We start from the raw sequence: 16,196 nt of genomic DNA, 5'->3' as shown, positions 1-16,196 counted from the left end.
GTGACAGATGAGAGAGAATAAGCAGAGTGAGTGGCTATACTGGAGCTGAATCAACCCTCTTCCTTGAGGAGCAACTGCCTTTGGCTACTTGGAGCTAAAAGCTACAGCAATAAATTTAAAGGCCTGAAAAGATCATTACAGTTACTCAGCCCAGCTGCCCACTCATCCAGGATGCTGAATTTCCTGAAATCGTTCATGCCTGCCCCTCCTGCTGCCACAGCTGAGGTCCTTTTCTCCTCTGCTCTTGGTTGGAGGCCCTTCCCAGTATGCCATTGCCACCACCATCTGCCATGCCAGACATCTGCAGTGGACTCCCTGTGGCACTGCTGCCGGGCAGCAAGGGCAGCTAGCGCAAACATTTTCCCTGTAGTGTTTCTGGCAAAGAGACATTTTACATTCAGCTCTCCAGCAGTGCTGGCTCATGCTCTGCATCAAAGCACTACCTCCAGCAGCAACTTTGCCCATGCAGCTCCAGATCCGTGCTCAAAGGTCTGTTATGGAAACTTCAGGCAACTGTGCAGGGAGGCTCTGCAACTCTCACTGCTGACCCAAACTGCAGGTCTGGAGATGGCTCCATATGGTTTTGTGTCTTGTCTTTCTTGGAAATCTCTGGGCCTCACATCAGTCGAAGAACCTACGGCTCCTGGAATAACAACATCCAGCTACCTGTGGAGCAGGCAGGTAGAAGAACAACTCTGTTGGGAGAAGTTGGGCTTTCTGATGATGTTTCTTTGCTGTCCTCCATGACCTCAGAAAGAAGCCAGTGTTACACTGCAATGGAATCATGTGGGCTGGAAATGGGAAAAAAAGACTAGGACAAGCTTTTGTTGAAACATCCTGCCCAGCCGAGAGAAGATCTTGTTTGTTGAAATAGGCCACAGACATGTTGAGCCCATGAACTGAAGAGTAATGGGAGTTCCCCATCTGTCCCATGAGCTCATGTGGACAGAGCTCCAAAAGAGAAAGGAATGACTGAGTTCATTAACTATTTATCTTTCTGGAGGAGCAGGCTATGGCTGGACTGTGACTGCCAGGCAATGCCTTGCCTTGGGAAGGTTGGGATGCAACAAGAAACAGCCAAGCAGCACCTCAGTGACCCTCACAGGCACACCCCGAGAAAGGAGCGAAGGGGGGATGCAGGCAGGAGCCTTGCATCTCCAGGAATCTCTTAAAATCATCTTGTCCTCCACATTCAGCTCAGTCTGCTACAGATGACTTTAACAAGAAGCCCTGGCTCCTCTCTTCACTTGTGTTACTGCAATTTGAAGTAAATAGGTGCAAGTGTAAGCTTTTCATGTCAGCTCCTTGGCAAGAGAAAGAGACAGTCACTATTTGCCCTAGAAAGCAAATTCTAATTCTTAACATTGTACGTCATGGTTTTTATGCGCAGTGCAATTTACAGGCTGGACAAGCAAGGCCAGTGGAGCCCAGGCTGCAGCCAAGCCTGGCAGTGAGTCCATCAGCTGTGGAAATGCCAAAGTGACAGGTTCGCTTCGTTAGCTGGAGGCCCAACGTTTCTTGGGTATGCTCAAGAAACTGGAAGAGAAAAGGCTGTTCCAGGGATGGGAGATGACTGGAGTCTAGGGAGTGCTTTGAGATGGAGGGTAAAAACAACACCTGCTACAGTGTGTGAGGGACCAGATACGCTTCGACCCCAAGTTCACACGTCCATCCTTCCATCAACACAGATGGTAACCTTCACAGGAACACAAACCTTCTTTCCTTTTGGAGTTACTTAAGTTCCCCAAAGCTGACCATGTCATGCCTAGGTGGAGAAATGCCCCTTCTCCTCTCCCTAAACGAGCTATATCCAGAGCGGAAGACTCTGCAGAAAGCTACTGAAATCTGAGCAAAAAGTCTTAGATACCTTCCCTGAGTTTTCTGTCAGATTTATTTCTCCTGCCCTGCTCCCAATTGTTGCTTTCCAAAATCCCTTCCTGACTTTCTTCGTTTTATCACTGTGTGTGAACATCCTTCTGACTAGTTTACTAGCCCTCTCCACTGGATCCCCAATAGCTTTTGCCCATACTGAAAACAGACGTAATTTTTTTTCACAGCTTTATGTGATTTTCAATCCCTTTTGCCTCTTCATTCTGAAAATACTTCCCTGGTTAAACAAGTCCTAAGCCTAAAATGAGGAAAGCCCTCAGTTCTTGAAGTTGATGAATGAAAATCACCATTTTCTGATGCTGTAAAACAAGAGTTAATCCATGTTTCCACTGCGGAGGGCTGTTTGGGCCTTTTTTTAAGGAAGGGGAAAAATTTTCCTTTCATTCTTTGCCAGCAATTTCCATGCAAATAAAGTTTCCAGCAAAAAGTCAGTGCCCAAGCGCGAATATTTTATCCAGAAAGTGAAAGATTTTCTGCGAACAATTGCAAGACTTTATCCAAAAGTCTTGAGAGGCTCATCCGAAATATTTCTTTCGTTGGCTGGAAACAAAGAGCTACCGAGGGAGACGGGACGGAGAGCCCTCTCTGAACCCAGGCGGAGGGTTCGGCCGGTGGGGATACTGCCGAGCCAGCGCCGGGGCAGGGCGGGGCGGCCGGCGGGCACCGGCCAGGACACAGCGCCCGGCCCGCTCCGTCGGGGCCCCAGCGCCGCCCCCGCGGCAGCTCCCCGGCGCTGGCGGGAACAATCGCCGCGTTGTCCGGCCGCGGCCGCCGGCCCGGCGGCTCCCGCGCCCCGGTGCCCGTGCCCTGCGGGGACAGCGCTGGCGGGGCCGCCCGGCTCCGCGCCCGCCGCCGCCGCTCAGTCTGGCCCCGGCGGGGGCGGCGGCGGCGGCGGGGCGGGGGGGGCGGGCGGCGCGCAGGTAACGCGGCGGCGGCACTGCGGCCCCGCGGCCACGGCGGGGCGCTCTTGGCCCGGGCACGGACAGCGCGGTGCCCCCGCGCCGGGACGGGCGGCGGCCGCGGGGACACACGGACACACGGGGACACACGGACACACGGACACACGGACACATCCACCCTCTGCCCCGAGGGTCAGCGGAGTTTGGGCCCGAACGGGCCGCGGGGGTCCCGGGCAGCCGCTCAGGCGACGCGGTGGGCATGTGCCGGTAAACAATGACCATATTGTGAAATGGAAAACAGACTCCGGCTCCCTCCGAACCGCCCGCTCCCACCGGATGTGTTAAATAAAAACCGCTGGGGGAAAACAGCAGAAAGGCAAGAAAAAAGGGTTCGGGTTTGGACGGTCGGGGGGCCAGGAAACCCGCAAACAGGCGGATTTGTGTGCCCTCAGCCTGGTAATCCTCGCACGGACTGCAGCGGCGGCAGATGCCTTCAGAAAGAAATCAGCTTGGGGGGGTTGCGGTTGGATCTGGTGGGTTTCTGCCTTTTTTTTTTCCTTTTAATATCGAAACTTTTTTTCCCCCTGCCTTGCCACTGAATAAAACAAGAGCAAACTTTCTCTGCTGTAGGAAACCGATCCAGATTTCCCCGGTGAACCGCACAAGCAGCCTGTCGGGACGGCTTGGCCGGGACCCGCCGCGGCTCCGGAGCTGCCGGGGCTGGGTGCGAGACCGGCGCCCAGCTTCTCTCCTTTCTCTCCCTTCAAACGGCACCTTCCTGCCCGGACGTGTTGAAGTGCAGTGCCCTGGAATTTATGACACAAATGGGCTTTCCCCCCCCCCTTCTCTCTTTAAAACCTCTACCGTCCTTTCCAACTGGATGCAAACTGGGAGCTTTAATAAACTTACTTCCCCCTTCCCCAATCGTAAACATACATCCCTATGCAGTTCCTCTCTTAAAAAAAAAAATGGAGGAGGGATACTTCCAATGGATTTAAGCAAGTAATTAATATCATGAAATGCTTAGGGATTTGTTTAATGTGATTTTATATGAGCTGTGGACATTTCCAAAGCAAACAATAAGTTCAAGTACAACATGCATGGTTGTGTTACTAGTGTTACTCAGCTGGCTGGGAGATCTTCGGTGAGCAAACAGGCTAAATCTGGAGAGTAAACAATTTCAGAAAAACCTACAACTCCGGGTCACTGAAAACAGGCTTTTATTTGTTTTCCTTGGTGTCTAGTAAAATTTGATCTTTTTTTTTTTTTTTTTTTGCAACGCTGCTGTAAAATCACGAGGGACAGGCATCACCAGCCCCTGCCTCTCCACGGCCCGGCCACGGAGACCGTTGCCTGGGACATGGCTGCGTAGATGGGCTCAGAAAACCTGGTACAGGTGAAGGAGGGTGCTGCTGGCCAGGGTGCTGTGGGGAGGACACCTCCGCACAGCAGCAGTCACTTCTTGGGGGCTGTCACCCGGAAAGTGAGCTCTTGCGACGGCCTCCAAGTCGAGAAGCCCCACGGCGGCCTCACAGTGATCCTGCCTACGCGTGAGGGTGATTTGAGCTCCCTTCACGAAGGGCTTCTGACCCTGGGCTGGAGCCGAACCAGATGGTGAGCATCGCCACGAGGCACTGAGGTGCGGGCACGCGTGGGGCCGAGCGGTCCCAGGCGCGCCTCGCCTCGCCGGCGCTGGCGAGGGGGTCGGGGGTTCTCCACCCACGGACATCGTGCCACGGGCAGGTCGCCTTTCGCAAAATCCGCAGGGTGCGTGCCCTTAGGCCGTATGGTGCCATTAGCAGCTTCCCCACGTTCCCACGGCTGGGCGTCATGCCGGGAGTCTCCCGCCTGGCTTCGGGTCGTGCAAGGGTCTTGGAAATGCAGGAAATGATGTAACTAAAATTCGAGATATTTGGGGGTAATAGGGTTTGCTGTATGTAGCGCGGCGATCCCGGCCGGCGTTCCCCCTGCGAGGGAGGACGACCCGAGCGAAACAGTCCGGTCAGACACTAATATTTAGCGTCACCAGATCAGAAAACGTGCTGGGAACCAGGAGCGCACGGTGCGTTGCTCCCAAGCCATCAACACACCCAAGGGGGACCGGATGGCAAATCCGAATGGCGTGGCTGCAGCCTTCCCCCGCAGCGTTGCAGGTAGGGGTGCGGGGGCACCGGGCTGCAGGGCGGCGAGGCTGGCCGAGACCCCTCGCTGGCTGCAGGAGTGGGGGGAGCCGGAAACCTCCCAATCGCGACGCTGCGGCTCGGAGATTGCTGTTGGTATTCACTTTAAAAGAGCTTGAATGGGACCTTTTTTTTTTTTTTAAGCCGAAGCTTTGTTGTGCTAAACTAGTTGGACGAGTTAGGGTGTCGCTGCTCCCGATTGCTCTGGCCAATGGAACCCGATCCACCCTGCTGTGCGTAAGAGCGCAATTAAGGATTTAACCAAGCCTATGCTGCGCCCCAGCCAGCAGTCTGCCGGAGACAGACACCGCGCCGCAGCCTCCTCCCCCAGACATGTCTGCTTAGACCCGAGCAGCCCTGCCGCCAGCCCCAGCCCGCCGCCGGCTCCCAGCTATGACAGGAGTATTTGACAGAAGGGTCCCCAACATCAGATCCGGCGACTTCCAGGCTACTTTCCAGACGGCTGCAGCCATGCACCACCCGTCCCAGGAATCTCCCACTTTACCCGAGTCCTCGGCTACGGATTCCGACTACTACAGCCCGGCGGGGGGAGCCCCGCACGGCTACTGCTCGCCTACCTCGGCTTCCTACGGCAAAGCTCTCAACCCCTACCAGTATCAGTACCACGGCATGAACGGATCTGCCGGGAACTATCCTGCCAAAGCCTATGCAGACTACAGCTACGCCAGCCCCTACCACCAGTACAGCGGAGCTTACAACCGCGTTCAGAGCTCCGCCAGCCAGCCAGGTGAGGGCCGGGGGCCGGGGGGGTGCGGGGAGCTCCAGCGGCGTTGGGGAGGCTGGGAGAGCGCGCCCCGGCAGATCCCTGACTCAGGGGCAGCGGGGATGCAGCTTTCCCTGAATCAGAGGGAGAACTAAATATAAATAAACAGATACATTTGGGGAGGGGGGGGGAGAAAATTAGAAAAAAAAAAGGTGGAGAGCTGGTCTACCTTTTTTTTTTTCTTTTACCAGCCCGCACGATCTAAAACACAAATCCTAGGACTAGTGCTTTAGCAACAAACTTTTTTCAGCTGCCCCCGGGCCGCCACGACTACCTCCCTCTTCCTTACCCCTTCAAGAAGAGGGAGAAAATAGCCGAGCCTTGTTGCGTGTCTCAAACTCAGGTTCGCGGTGTTGAAAGTTTCCTTCCCCCTATGCCGAAGGGGTGGGGGAGGAGAGTGGGAGGGGGAGCCCAGCCGTGGCGGGGCTGCGAAGCCGGGAGTGTTTTTACCAGAAAGCGCCGCGGTTTTAGTGCTTTCCCTGTACTTCTTTGTAACTTGCTGTAGGGGAAAAAAACAAGGAAAAAAAAAAGAAAAACAAAAAAGAAGGGGACAGGGAGAATTAAAAAAGCAATCCCGTGGCGAAGCCAAGCGGCTGGGGCTTGGCTGGGACGAGTGCGGTCGCGGCGGCGCTTGGGGACACGCCGGCGGTGGCGGGGGGAATGCACGGGCGTGCGGGGGAAGCGGTAGATGCCCTGGGTCGGTCTCTGCTCCGGACCGGGCTCTTGCCAGCAGGGCACCAATTGTCCTCCGCGCACGCCCCGCGCTCCCGCTCACGGCCGCGCAGAGGTGCGCGCCCGGCAGGATGCCCGGGACGGGAGCGGGAGGCGGGGGAGGGCCGGGGTTGGCCAAGGCCTGGCGCGGAGGGAGCGGGGCCCTCCCGTCTCACCGCGGAAGCCGGCGGAGGTTGCTCGGGGCCGCCGCCCGGCGGCAGAGCCCCGGGGGGAACCGCAGGGGCCCGTCGGGCCGGCGCCGCTGCCCGGCCCGGCCCGGCCCGGGGGCGGGATGCCGCCGCAGTCGGCGCGATCTGCGCGGAGCGGAGCCTGTCCCGCGCCTTAACGTCTGCGTCTGTCTCTCTCCCGCCCTTGCGCCCGTGCAGAGAAGGAGGTGGCGGAGCCCGAGGTGCGGATGGTGAACGGCAAACCAAAGAAAGTGCGCAAACCCCGGACTATTTATTCCAGCTTTCAGCTGGCGGCGTTGCAGAGGAGGTTTCAGAAGACCCAGTACCTCGCCCTGCCGGAGCGGGCTGAGCTGGCCGCTTCCCTGGGACTCACGCAGACACAGGTACCACGAGCGGTTCGGCTCGGCTCGACTCGGCCCCGGAGGTTCGCAGAACCCCGCGTTCACCCTGGCGCGGCGGGAAGGGCTGGATCGGCCCTCGCGGAGGGGCGGGAGGGCGTCAGGGCGCGGGTTCCCGGAGCCGCGAAGCACCAGCTGGGGCATTAATGGTCGCTTTCCCTCCCCACTCCCTCTTTTCTCTATTCTCCTCTCCTCCTGCCCCGCTCCCAGGTGAAAATCTGGTTTCAGAATAAAAGATCCAAGATCAAGAAGATCATGAAAAACGGGGAGATGCCTCCGGAGCACAGCCCCAGCTCCAGCGACCCCATGGCCTGCAACTCTCCACAGTCACCTGCGGTTTGGGAACCTCAGGGCTCGTCCCGCTCCCTCAGCCACCATGCCCACGCACACGCTCACCCTCCAAACTCCAACCCGTCCCCTGCATCCAGCTACCTGGAGAACTCCACTTCCTGGTATCCCGCTGCCAACTCCATCAACTCCCACCTCCAACCCCACGGCTCCCTACAGCACCCGTTAGCACTCGGCTCTGGGACAATTTATTAGAGTCTGACCTCTATTATTTTATTTTTTTTATTATTTTTTTTGCTGTTCCTTGGACTCCTGTGTTTTACTGTTAAGGAATAATAACGAAAGGAATGCATATGGGGAATTTTTAAAAGGGAAAAGAAACAAACAAAAAGATTAAAATGTGTAAAGCTTGTGCATGTAACTTATTGCATTTCAGAGGAAACCCTTTTTTATACAATACGGACATTTTTTGGCTCAGCTGTGGACACTATCAATGGTGCCTTGAAATCTATGACCTCAATTTTTCCAGAGACTTTTTTCAATGTTATTTTAACCCTGTAAATAATTGTAGATACAGGAATTAAACTGTATATTCTGAATAAAATAAAATTATTTCGACCACGATAAAGGTTTCCAAATTACCCCTTGTTCTCTTAATAAGAGGGAAAAAATATGACTGATTTGCTTGCAGAGAGAGACAGAGGAAAGAGGATGGGAGCTGGGAGTTCACATTTGGTTGCAGTGCCGTGCAGTGCCACCGCAGCCCGGGCGTGCTGGCAGGATGTGGCCCTTGCAGGTCCTCACGGACGAACCAAGGGGCAGCGGTGCTCTCTTCCCACTGGAAAAGGGGCTCTGACAGGACCGCGTACACCTTATCGCACCTTAGTGATTTAAGCCGAAGGGAAAGCTGCCCATCCTGACGCTAGAAAGCAAGTCTCTCGCCTAAGCCGCCCCGAATCCTTTCCTGAGAGCAATTAACGTCGAGAGCTGCACACTCCACAGCCCATCAGTCGCCCATGTGCGCTCAGCTAATTATACAAATTATGTTTCCGTCAAAGGGAGCCACTAAATATGTGAAAAGGATAAAATGAGAGCCCTGCTCCCCTCGCTCCTGGTAAAAGCCTACGGCGGCTGCGGCTGAAAGAGGGACGTTGGAGAGGTACTTTTATTGGTTTTGTTTTATCTCTAGGTACACGATTTAGGGAAAAAAACCGTGCAGCAGAGCCGTCGCTAGCGCTGTGCGGTGCTGGAGGCACGGCTTTGGCGGAGTGGCCGGTGCGCTGCCCACTGGCTTGGGAGCACTCTCATGGAGCGTGGGCCCCTCTCCCAGCAGAAACCCCGGCCGGTGGGGCCCCCCCGGCAGCCGTTCCCGCGGGGACACTCCTTCCAAGGGGGGAGCGGTAATTCACGGCCGTGCAGGGTACGACGACAGCAATGAATGTGCCAAAGGCATCGCTGAAGGATCCCCGAGATAAAAAATGCCTCCCTGGCAGCCGAGGCTGGAGGGGAGAGTGCTGGCAGAGGGGGAGGCAAGGCCTGAAAAGGCACGCTCCTGCCCTGGGGCACACTTACCTGTCTCTTGTCTTTCTCCCTGCTGTCCTCCCCCTCCTTTCTTCTCCCTCCGCTCCTGCCTGCCATGTTCTGTGCGTGTGCGTGAGTGCATGTGCGTGAGTAGTTTTCTTCCCAAAGAAAGAAGCCCGGGGTTGCTGTTTTGTAACAGGTTTGGGGGTTGGTAAATGTCTTGCAGTACAATAGACCAGTTTGTTCGGTTGTGCTCCATGCACGTCAGGGTGTGGGGGTGTCAGAGCCACCACCGGCTGCCCACCCCTGTCTGCTGCCGGGCGGGCTCTGCCGCTCCCCGTGTCCCAAGCGGTTCTGGGGACCGGCTTCTGCTCATTTCACTCTCAAGGTTTCAGGTACTTTCCCCGACTTTGGGGCTCACGAAAAGCTCGGATTTGTCTCTTCTGCTAACTTCCACCCTGTGCAAAAAGAAAACCAACTAAAAACAAAAATAAAAAAAAGCTTGACCTTTTAATTTTCTTCCGTTCTTTTCCTCATTTCCCTCTAGACAAACATTCAACCTGCAGTAAGAGATTCTCCCTTCCCCGGGTCACTTCCCTTTGCAGAAAGGCTTGGACACAAGAGGTGGAAGTCAATTTCCCAGGTCGGTCCACCCACCCTTTTCTCTGAGCAGCTGCCGCGGGGCTGTTTGATTACGGTAACCTGCAGGGGCCGGGAGGGCCCAGGAGGACAGTGCAAGAACAGCTCCGGGAAAGTGGGATGCCGGCAGGCAGGATGGAATTCCCATCCCAGGCAGGGATAGGAATTCACACAGCCACCACTGGACTGGGCTCTGGCAACTCTCCTTTCTCCAAGCCAGCCGAGTCAGCTCCACTCGGTTCTCCTGCCGGCTCCTCTCCCTTTTAATTTCCCCTCCTCCCAGATCGGGATGGTGTTGGGCTGGTTGGGGAGAGTCTGACATCCCTGCCCCAAACAGGAGAAAATATGCTCTCGCCGTGGCGCCGACCCCAATGAACACTGGAGGTCTACGGCCGCCTGCCCCTCCATGAGAACCTCGGGCCGATGGGGATGTTCCTTTCCCCTCGTCCCCGCACACACAGGCAGGTATACCCCGGCGCCTGTCCCCGCCTGGGTGCACCCCCTGGGCTCTGGCGGCGGCCGGAGGGAGCCTGGCTTGTCCAGACTTCCCCCTTTGCCTCCCCGGGAAGGGGATGAGATGAACTGTCCTTTGTCTGATGGGTATGGGCTCGGTGGATTGCTGGCTCGGGGCTTTCCCCCGCCTCTCCTCTCTCTTTTCCTCCCTTCTGTTTTCCTGGCGGCCACTTCCATGTGGAGCCGGGGCAGCTCGGGGAGCCGAGAGGAGCCACATTCCTGTGGGTGCCGAGCGGCTCCAGGGCTGAGCCACAGGGCCTGACACACACAGAGAGACACAGACGCGCAGACACACACACACACGCACACACACACAGAGCAGCCTGCAGCCCCAGATGCCCCAGATCGAGAGCTCCTGATACTGCCTACACCCCTGGGGCTTTCACACCCACAGCAGATCGACCCCCGGCTGCACTGGCCTCCGGTTGGGGCGCACTCCCACAACACCCACACCCAGGAACACACACTGCCGACCACCCTCCACCTACGAATACGAGGGGAGCACCTTCCCGCTTCCTTCAAAGAGCCCTCGCTGTCCCTCATCGGGCGTCCCCGCACCTCCCTGCGGACAGAGCCTCCAGCCCGGTGGAAAGGGCTGCCTCATAGAGAAGTGCCTCCATTTCCCTCCCGCTCCTCCCCGGGGAAAGAAAAACCACCCCCTCCAACCTGTCACTGCGGCAGGGCAGCCCGCTCGTCAGGCGTTCCTGTCGCCCTCTTGCTCCCCTCGATCTCCCCGGTGCATTCGCTCCCCTGCGGCTGCGCTGCCTGCGCGGCCTCCGCGCTCTGCCCGCTCCGCCGCCGGCAGCGCTGTGTCCCCAGAGTGCATCCCACATGTGGCATCGATTAGAGACTTCTGCCACGTAATTTTGCAACTGACAGACTTTAGGTGTTTTGGTTGTGGATTACGGAAAGGAGATCTATTGCTCCAGGAAAATCGGGGCGGGGGGGGGAGGATGGGGTGTGAACCCCCTCTTCTTGCTTTCAGTCATTTGAGCGATTGCCTGCAGTAACGCAATAACCTGTTTTATAGGTCAGACAAGAGCCGTGAAAAAGGAACTGCATGGTTTGCATAGTCTCCCTTTCTCTCTCTTTTTTAGGGAGAATCTGTGTTGCATCAATTAAATATTTTGCTCTTTGTTCGGCGGTGCGTCTGTTTACGTGTAATTTGGGGTGGATAAGCAATGGTTCATCTGCCTGGAATATAGACCCGAGAATTGCCGACACTCACCCCACGCCCCGGCTATCTGTGAGAACAGCTTCCACGGACACGACCTTCAAGGTCGCGGGAAAAACTCCCAGCTCCCTCGCCTCCTTATTTCCCTTCAGCTGAGGCCCCGGGGAGCCGGCCCAAGCCAGAACCCGCGACGGATTGAGCACTTGGAGAAGGGGAGTCTGGGGATGACTTCTCGCTCCCCTCCCGCTGCCGCCGTCTCCTTGGCACTCTCAGAGAGGCTGTCTGAACCTCAGCCCGGGCTTTGCAGGATGGCTCATCCAGCTTCGGCGGGCCAGATCCTGACCCGACTCTGTGCTCTGTAGCGGCATCGTCTGCCTGGCTGCGAAGCTGGCCCTCCATTCAAGGAGATCTTTACAGTCTCCTCGATACGCACCATATAACACGTTTTATAGGGCTTTTGCCTCGCGGTATCCACTGAGCTTTCCTTTCTTTGAGGTGTTTTCACTAATTCGCATGGAGAAAAGAGCACAGAGAAAGACTGCGAGGTGCCAAGCGCGGCTGCGGCCCGGGGAGGCCAGCAAGGGCCGAGGCTGGCAGCCGACCTGCCCACAGGGCCAGCTCCGGGTGCTGCCTCCCTGCCCCCGGGTCCTGCGGGGCCCAGCGGCAACGGCGCTTTGATGATTTAGCCCATTAAAAAATGAAGCGGGTTTTTGTATTTCGTGTCCAGGGTTAATAAAAGTTAATTAGGAGTCGAAAGCCAACTAACCCAGTGAGTTAACCTCGCTAGCTGCAGGTAGTCCTGTTAGCCAGGCTCTTTTGGTTAATTAATTACAATTGAGTCGGTTTTGTGATAATTTCCCTAAGGACCCCTGAGGACGGGTGCACGGGAGCGCAAAAGGCCTCGGACTCCACAGCCACCCGGAGAGTCCCTAACCCCGAAGTCCCGCATTCCGCACTCTTCTCCACCCGATTCCGAGTCTCCCGAGGCTTCTTGCCCGAAAGTGACGTTCAGTCACCTGAGAGGAGGCACACGACAATGGCGAACCCACTTTTGGGGATGGGTGGAGAGCGCGGGGATTCTTCGGGTGCCAGGGAGAGGCTGCCGGGAAGAGCCGAGCGAGAGGTGGACCTGATGAGATGCTGAACCGAAGCATCAGCCCCTGACTGCACATCAGGCTCGCACTCGTTGAGATTTGGACACGTAACGCTGCAGACCACTGATTTGCTGTTTTCTTAATTCCCGCTCTTCTCATTCCCTATGAATCAAACAGTCTTTTGTCCTTCAGAGTTTGATTTGATCGCTACTGTTCACATTCCACTTTTGTATTTTTCTCTCCCTATACCATTACTCATTGAGTGCCCCGTGAAATTACAATCGTACATTTTCAACTCAGCAACCCATTTGCAGTGCAAAAATAGGGTCTAAATAATGGCTGAATTAGCCCTACTGGACAGTTTCAGATGTAACACTCTGTAATAATTATATTGCAGGCTGGATTAGGATGCTATTATCATAATCTGGACGTTTACAATTATCTGTAATTTGCAAAGATGCGCCAGGTCTTGATTACAGCAGGTTTTTTTTTATCAAGCTAACCATCACTAAACAGTGACAGTAATAACAGCTAATTTTGCTGGCAATATAAGAGGTGCTGGGGTGTGCAAACAATTTCACACCTGGATGTGCTCACTCAACCAAGAATATAGAGAAAGAGCTTCTGCCCTGAGACTCAGAAAAATATTCTCCACTGCTTCTGTTCAGTATAGATTTCTAGACCCCGATCCTTGCTTAGGAGATTTTCACAGGGGTAAGTTTTGGGGCTCGCTTGGGTTTGGGGTTGGTGTGTGACTGCTCCGCGCCTTGCCCGTCGAGGCACGCTCCTTCTTTACTCGTTCCCCCAATTTCGCGGTCACTCGCGCTCCGGTGTTTTCCCTCGGCGGCCGGACCCCGACAGGTCCGCGCCCCCTTTCCCTCCGATGCTGCCGGGGCGGCGGGCGGCGCGGGGCGGGGATGCTGCGGGGGCCCCCCGGCTGCCGGAGGGGCGGCGCGGGACTCGGCGGCCGGCGGAGAAACCATGCGAGCCCGGGGCCAGACCCGTCCGCCCGTGCCCGCAGCGGCGCGGCGGCAGCGCGCCTTTCCGCGCCTTTCCGCGGCTCCCCGCGGCGCCCGTCCCGCGGCCCCGGGGCGGCGGAGCCCGGCGGCGGGCGGGCGGTGGCGGAGCCGGCGCTGGCAGCCCGGCGGCAGCAGGTTTGGCGCTGGCGCGGGGATCTGCCACTGCTCCATCCATAGATGACGCTGTTTCACGAGAGTCTCCCGGGGTGTCTGCCGCGCGAGTGGGAGCCGCTGCTGCCATTCGCTCACACCCCGATCCCGGGAAGGCCTGCCTCTCCCACCTTCTCCCACGCTACGAAGCTAATGGAGCTTTTTTATTATTATTATTATCGTTTATTTGTTCGTTTGCTTGCTTGAAGTCTGGGCTTTCTTTAAGCCTATTTGAGAAATCACGCGTGGGAAAGGAGGGCACGACTCACCGAGAGGGTTTCCGCACCGGCACCCACGCGCGCGCGCAGGCGAGGACGAGCCCCCCGCAAGCCCACGAGAAGCAGCGAGCCCCCCTCTCCCCCCGCCCCCGGGGGCGGACCGCCCGCTGCCGGGCCCCGCTGGGCGGGTGCAGCGAAAGGGTTAAGGCGGCTGCAGCGGCCATGGGGGCCGGGGCCCGTCGGGCCGGGCTCGGCTGGGCTGGGCTGGGCTCCCTAGGCTGCGGGACTGGCTCACCAGGGCATCCACCGCCCTTCTGCGGAGCGAGGGCGAGCCTGCACAGGGGCCGGCGTGGGGGGGTGTGAAGCGGGGTTTTCTGAAAGATGCACACGATGCTGTTGGTTTAAATGTATGGTAGCTTTCTCTCCAGTGTCATTTGAATAATTCAGTGAGCCCCACTACCAGCTGTACTTCTGAAGCCTCTTCCATTCTTTTCAGCATTATAATTTTGGTTAATTTTCAATTTTAGGCCCTACGTCTCTGCAATTTGTGTATGAATAACAGAATAATTTTCCTCTTTTGTTTCGCCTTTCCTGTTCCTGAATCTAAATAAAGATGGCTTTTTAGTATTAAAAGTGGAAGAAAATTACAGGTAATTATCTTTGACGGTAAAAACGCTGTAATCAGCGGGCTACATGAAAAATTACTCTAATTATGGCTGCATTTAAGAGAATGGAAAAAAACCTTCTTGTGGATAAAAACCTTAAATTGTCCCCAATGTCTGCTTCAAATTGGATGGCACTGCAGCTGGAGGCTTTGTTCAGAATTGATCCTGGGGAGCTCTGAACCCAAAGTTTCACAGTGGGAAGGGGAAAAAAAGAAAAGAAAACATTTTTCCTAATGTAACAATACGAATGGTAGAAAATGACAAGACTGATCGGTTTTAAACCACTCTGAAGACTGACTGAGCGTGGAAGTTGCTCAAAAAAAAAAACAAAAAAACACCCCCCAAAAAACTGGTATATTGGTAAGTAGTCTTTGCTTTGTGTCTAATTATAGTGACTGTCCTTTTGCACGACTGTATGTAGCTGTCATTATATGGAGCACTCTGAGGATCTCTATTGACTTCTGATAAATGGCTCAGTGGTTTCAAGGTTCATAATTTGAAGGATGCCCAGGTCTCTAGCCATTAATTCTCGCAGTATGGGGCACCCAGCTTGGATGAGGAAAGGGCTTTTCATTGTCAGTAGTTGCTGTGCTTTCCACAAACTGGTGCGGCTGGAGCTGGCTGGACAGCGTGTTGTGTGCCTGGGCACCTCTCAGGGCTTTGCAAAACATTCCTCGTCTTGCATTGTCTGCTCTTTAAAAACAAAGGAGGGCGCCTCCTTTCTTAATAATTTGGAGTCTCCAACCTTTGGGAAGAACGACAGGGCTGTAAGCTTTGCCTCGGCGAGAAAGCTCAGCTCAGCTGAGCAGCGGAGCAGTGAAATCGCAGTAGAAATGGCCGGATGGTTAGGAACTTCTTCTAGGTGTATCTTTGTGGACTCGGTATCTCCTGTCTTTAAGTCGTAGCCTTAAAACCAACCAAACCACCAGCTACCCCTCCCCTCCCCCACTTCATCTTTTCTTTCTTTGCTCGCAGATTTATGCTTTGGTAGTGGTCTCTGCGCACAGGCAAGCGGGGCACAGGGTCCCGCTGCCAGGGTTGAACTGGGGGGGCAGGTCGGGGGAGATGGGGATCCGCTAAGGTGGAAATATGAGCCAGGCGGGCATTTTGTGGCTTTTACTCTATATATATGAAAGAAGACAAAAACATACAAAGTATATGTACAACTAAAATTCAACAATATATACAGAAAGGTTGCTCGGGGAAAGGTCCCTCTTGCTCAGTGGGTGAGGCTGCTGCCGGGCAGCCCTGAGCCTTCCTTCCCCAGCCCGCGGCGGCGGGTCTGGCTGCCAATCCATCTCTCTGTCTTTCCTTCTCGTCTCCGGGAGTCTGTCCGGCTGTGTGTGGTGCAGGTCTGTGCGGATGAGGGGGCTCTTCACGTGAGAGACGGTGGTTTCTTCTGAGCCGCAGCCCATTGCATTTTGAGAAAGCATGCATGTTTTGCTTCGTGGTAGTGTTCTAATCTTACAGTACATTTTCAGTTTTCAACCAGTTCTCCTTTTTTCCCATTTTTTTTTAATCCCTTCTTCTCTCTTTTAATCCTTTCCCCAGTCTGGATTTGGTGAATAAAAATGAAGGAGCTTTGACTAGTCTCTTTCATCATGTAATGTCTTTAGCTCATTAAACAAGTAAAAACGGCTGCCATGGTAGATTCAGGTTCTTGTGGGCAAAGTCTGTAAAAAGTTTGTTTTGACGTATACTCCACCGAGAAAGAGGCTGGTGCCTTGGAGTCCAAAGGAAAATATCCTAAAGAGAAGTGTCTTCTGTGCGCCAGAATGAAAATTGTGTCTTTCTGTTCAAGATCAATCACTGAGGATACTTTAAAAAAAAAAAAAAAAAAAAAAAAAAAAAAAAAAAAAAAACCC

The 16,196-nt window shown here is 55.1% G+C and overlaps 1 protein-coding gene across 1 annotated transcript; it reads left to right on the top strand.

The window, feature by feature from the left end:
* Positions 1-5,274: 5,274 nt before the first annotated feature.
* DLX5 (distal-less homeobox 5) lies at positions 5,275-7,959 on the top strand. The gene is made up of 3 exons (XM_017817644.1): positions 5,275-5,717; positions 6,851-7,035; positions 7,261-7,959. Exons 1-3 carry the CDS (start codon positions 5,363-5,365, stop codon positions 7,591-7,593), a joined length of 873 nt encoding a protein of 290 aa, XP_017673133.1. The 5' UTR covers positions 5,275-5,362; the 3' UTR covers positions 7,594-7,959.
* The last annotated feature ends 8,237 nt before the right edge of the window (positions 7,960-16,196 follow it).

This window comes from Lepidothrix coronata, unplaced genomic scaffold (genome assembly GCF_001604755.1).
Source record: "Lepidothrix coronata isolate B3197 unplaced genomic scaffold, Lepidothrix_coronata-1.0 Scaffold62, whole genome shotgun sequence".
NCBI classification, from domain to species: Eukaryota; Metazoa; Chordata; class Aves; order Passeriformes; family Pipridae; genus Lepidothrix; species Lepidothrix coronata.
Note: the sequence above shows the minus strand (reverse complement) of the source record. Positions and strands in the feature narration are given on the sequence as shown.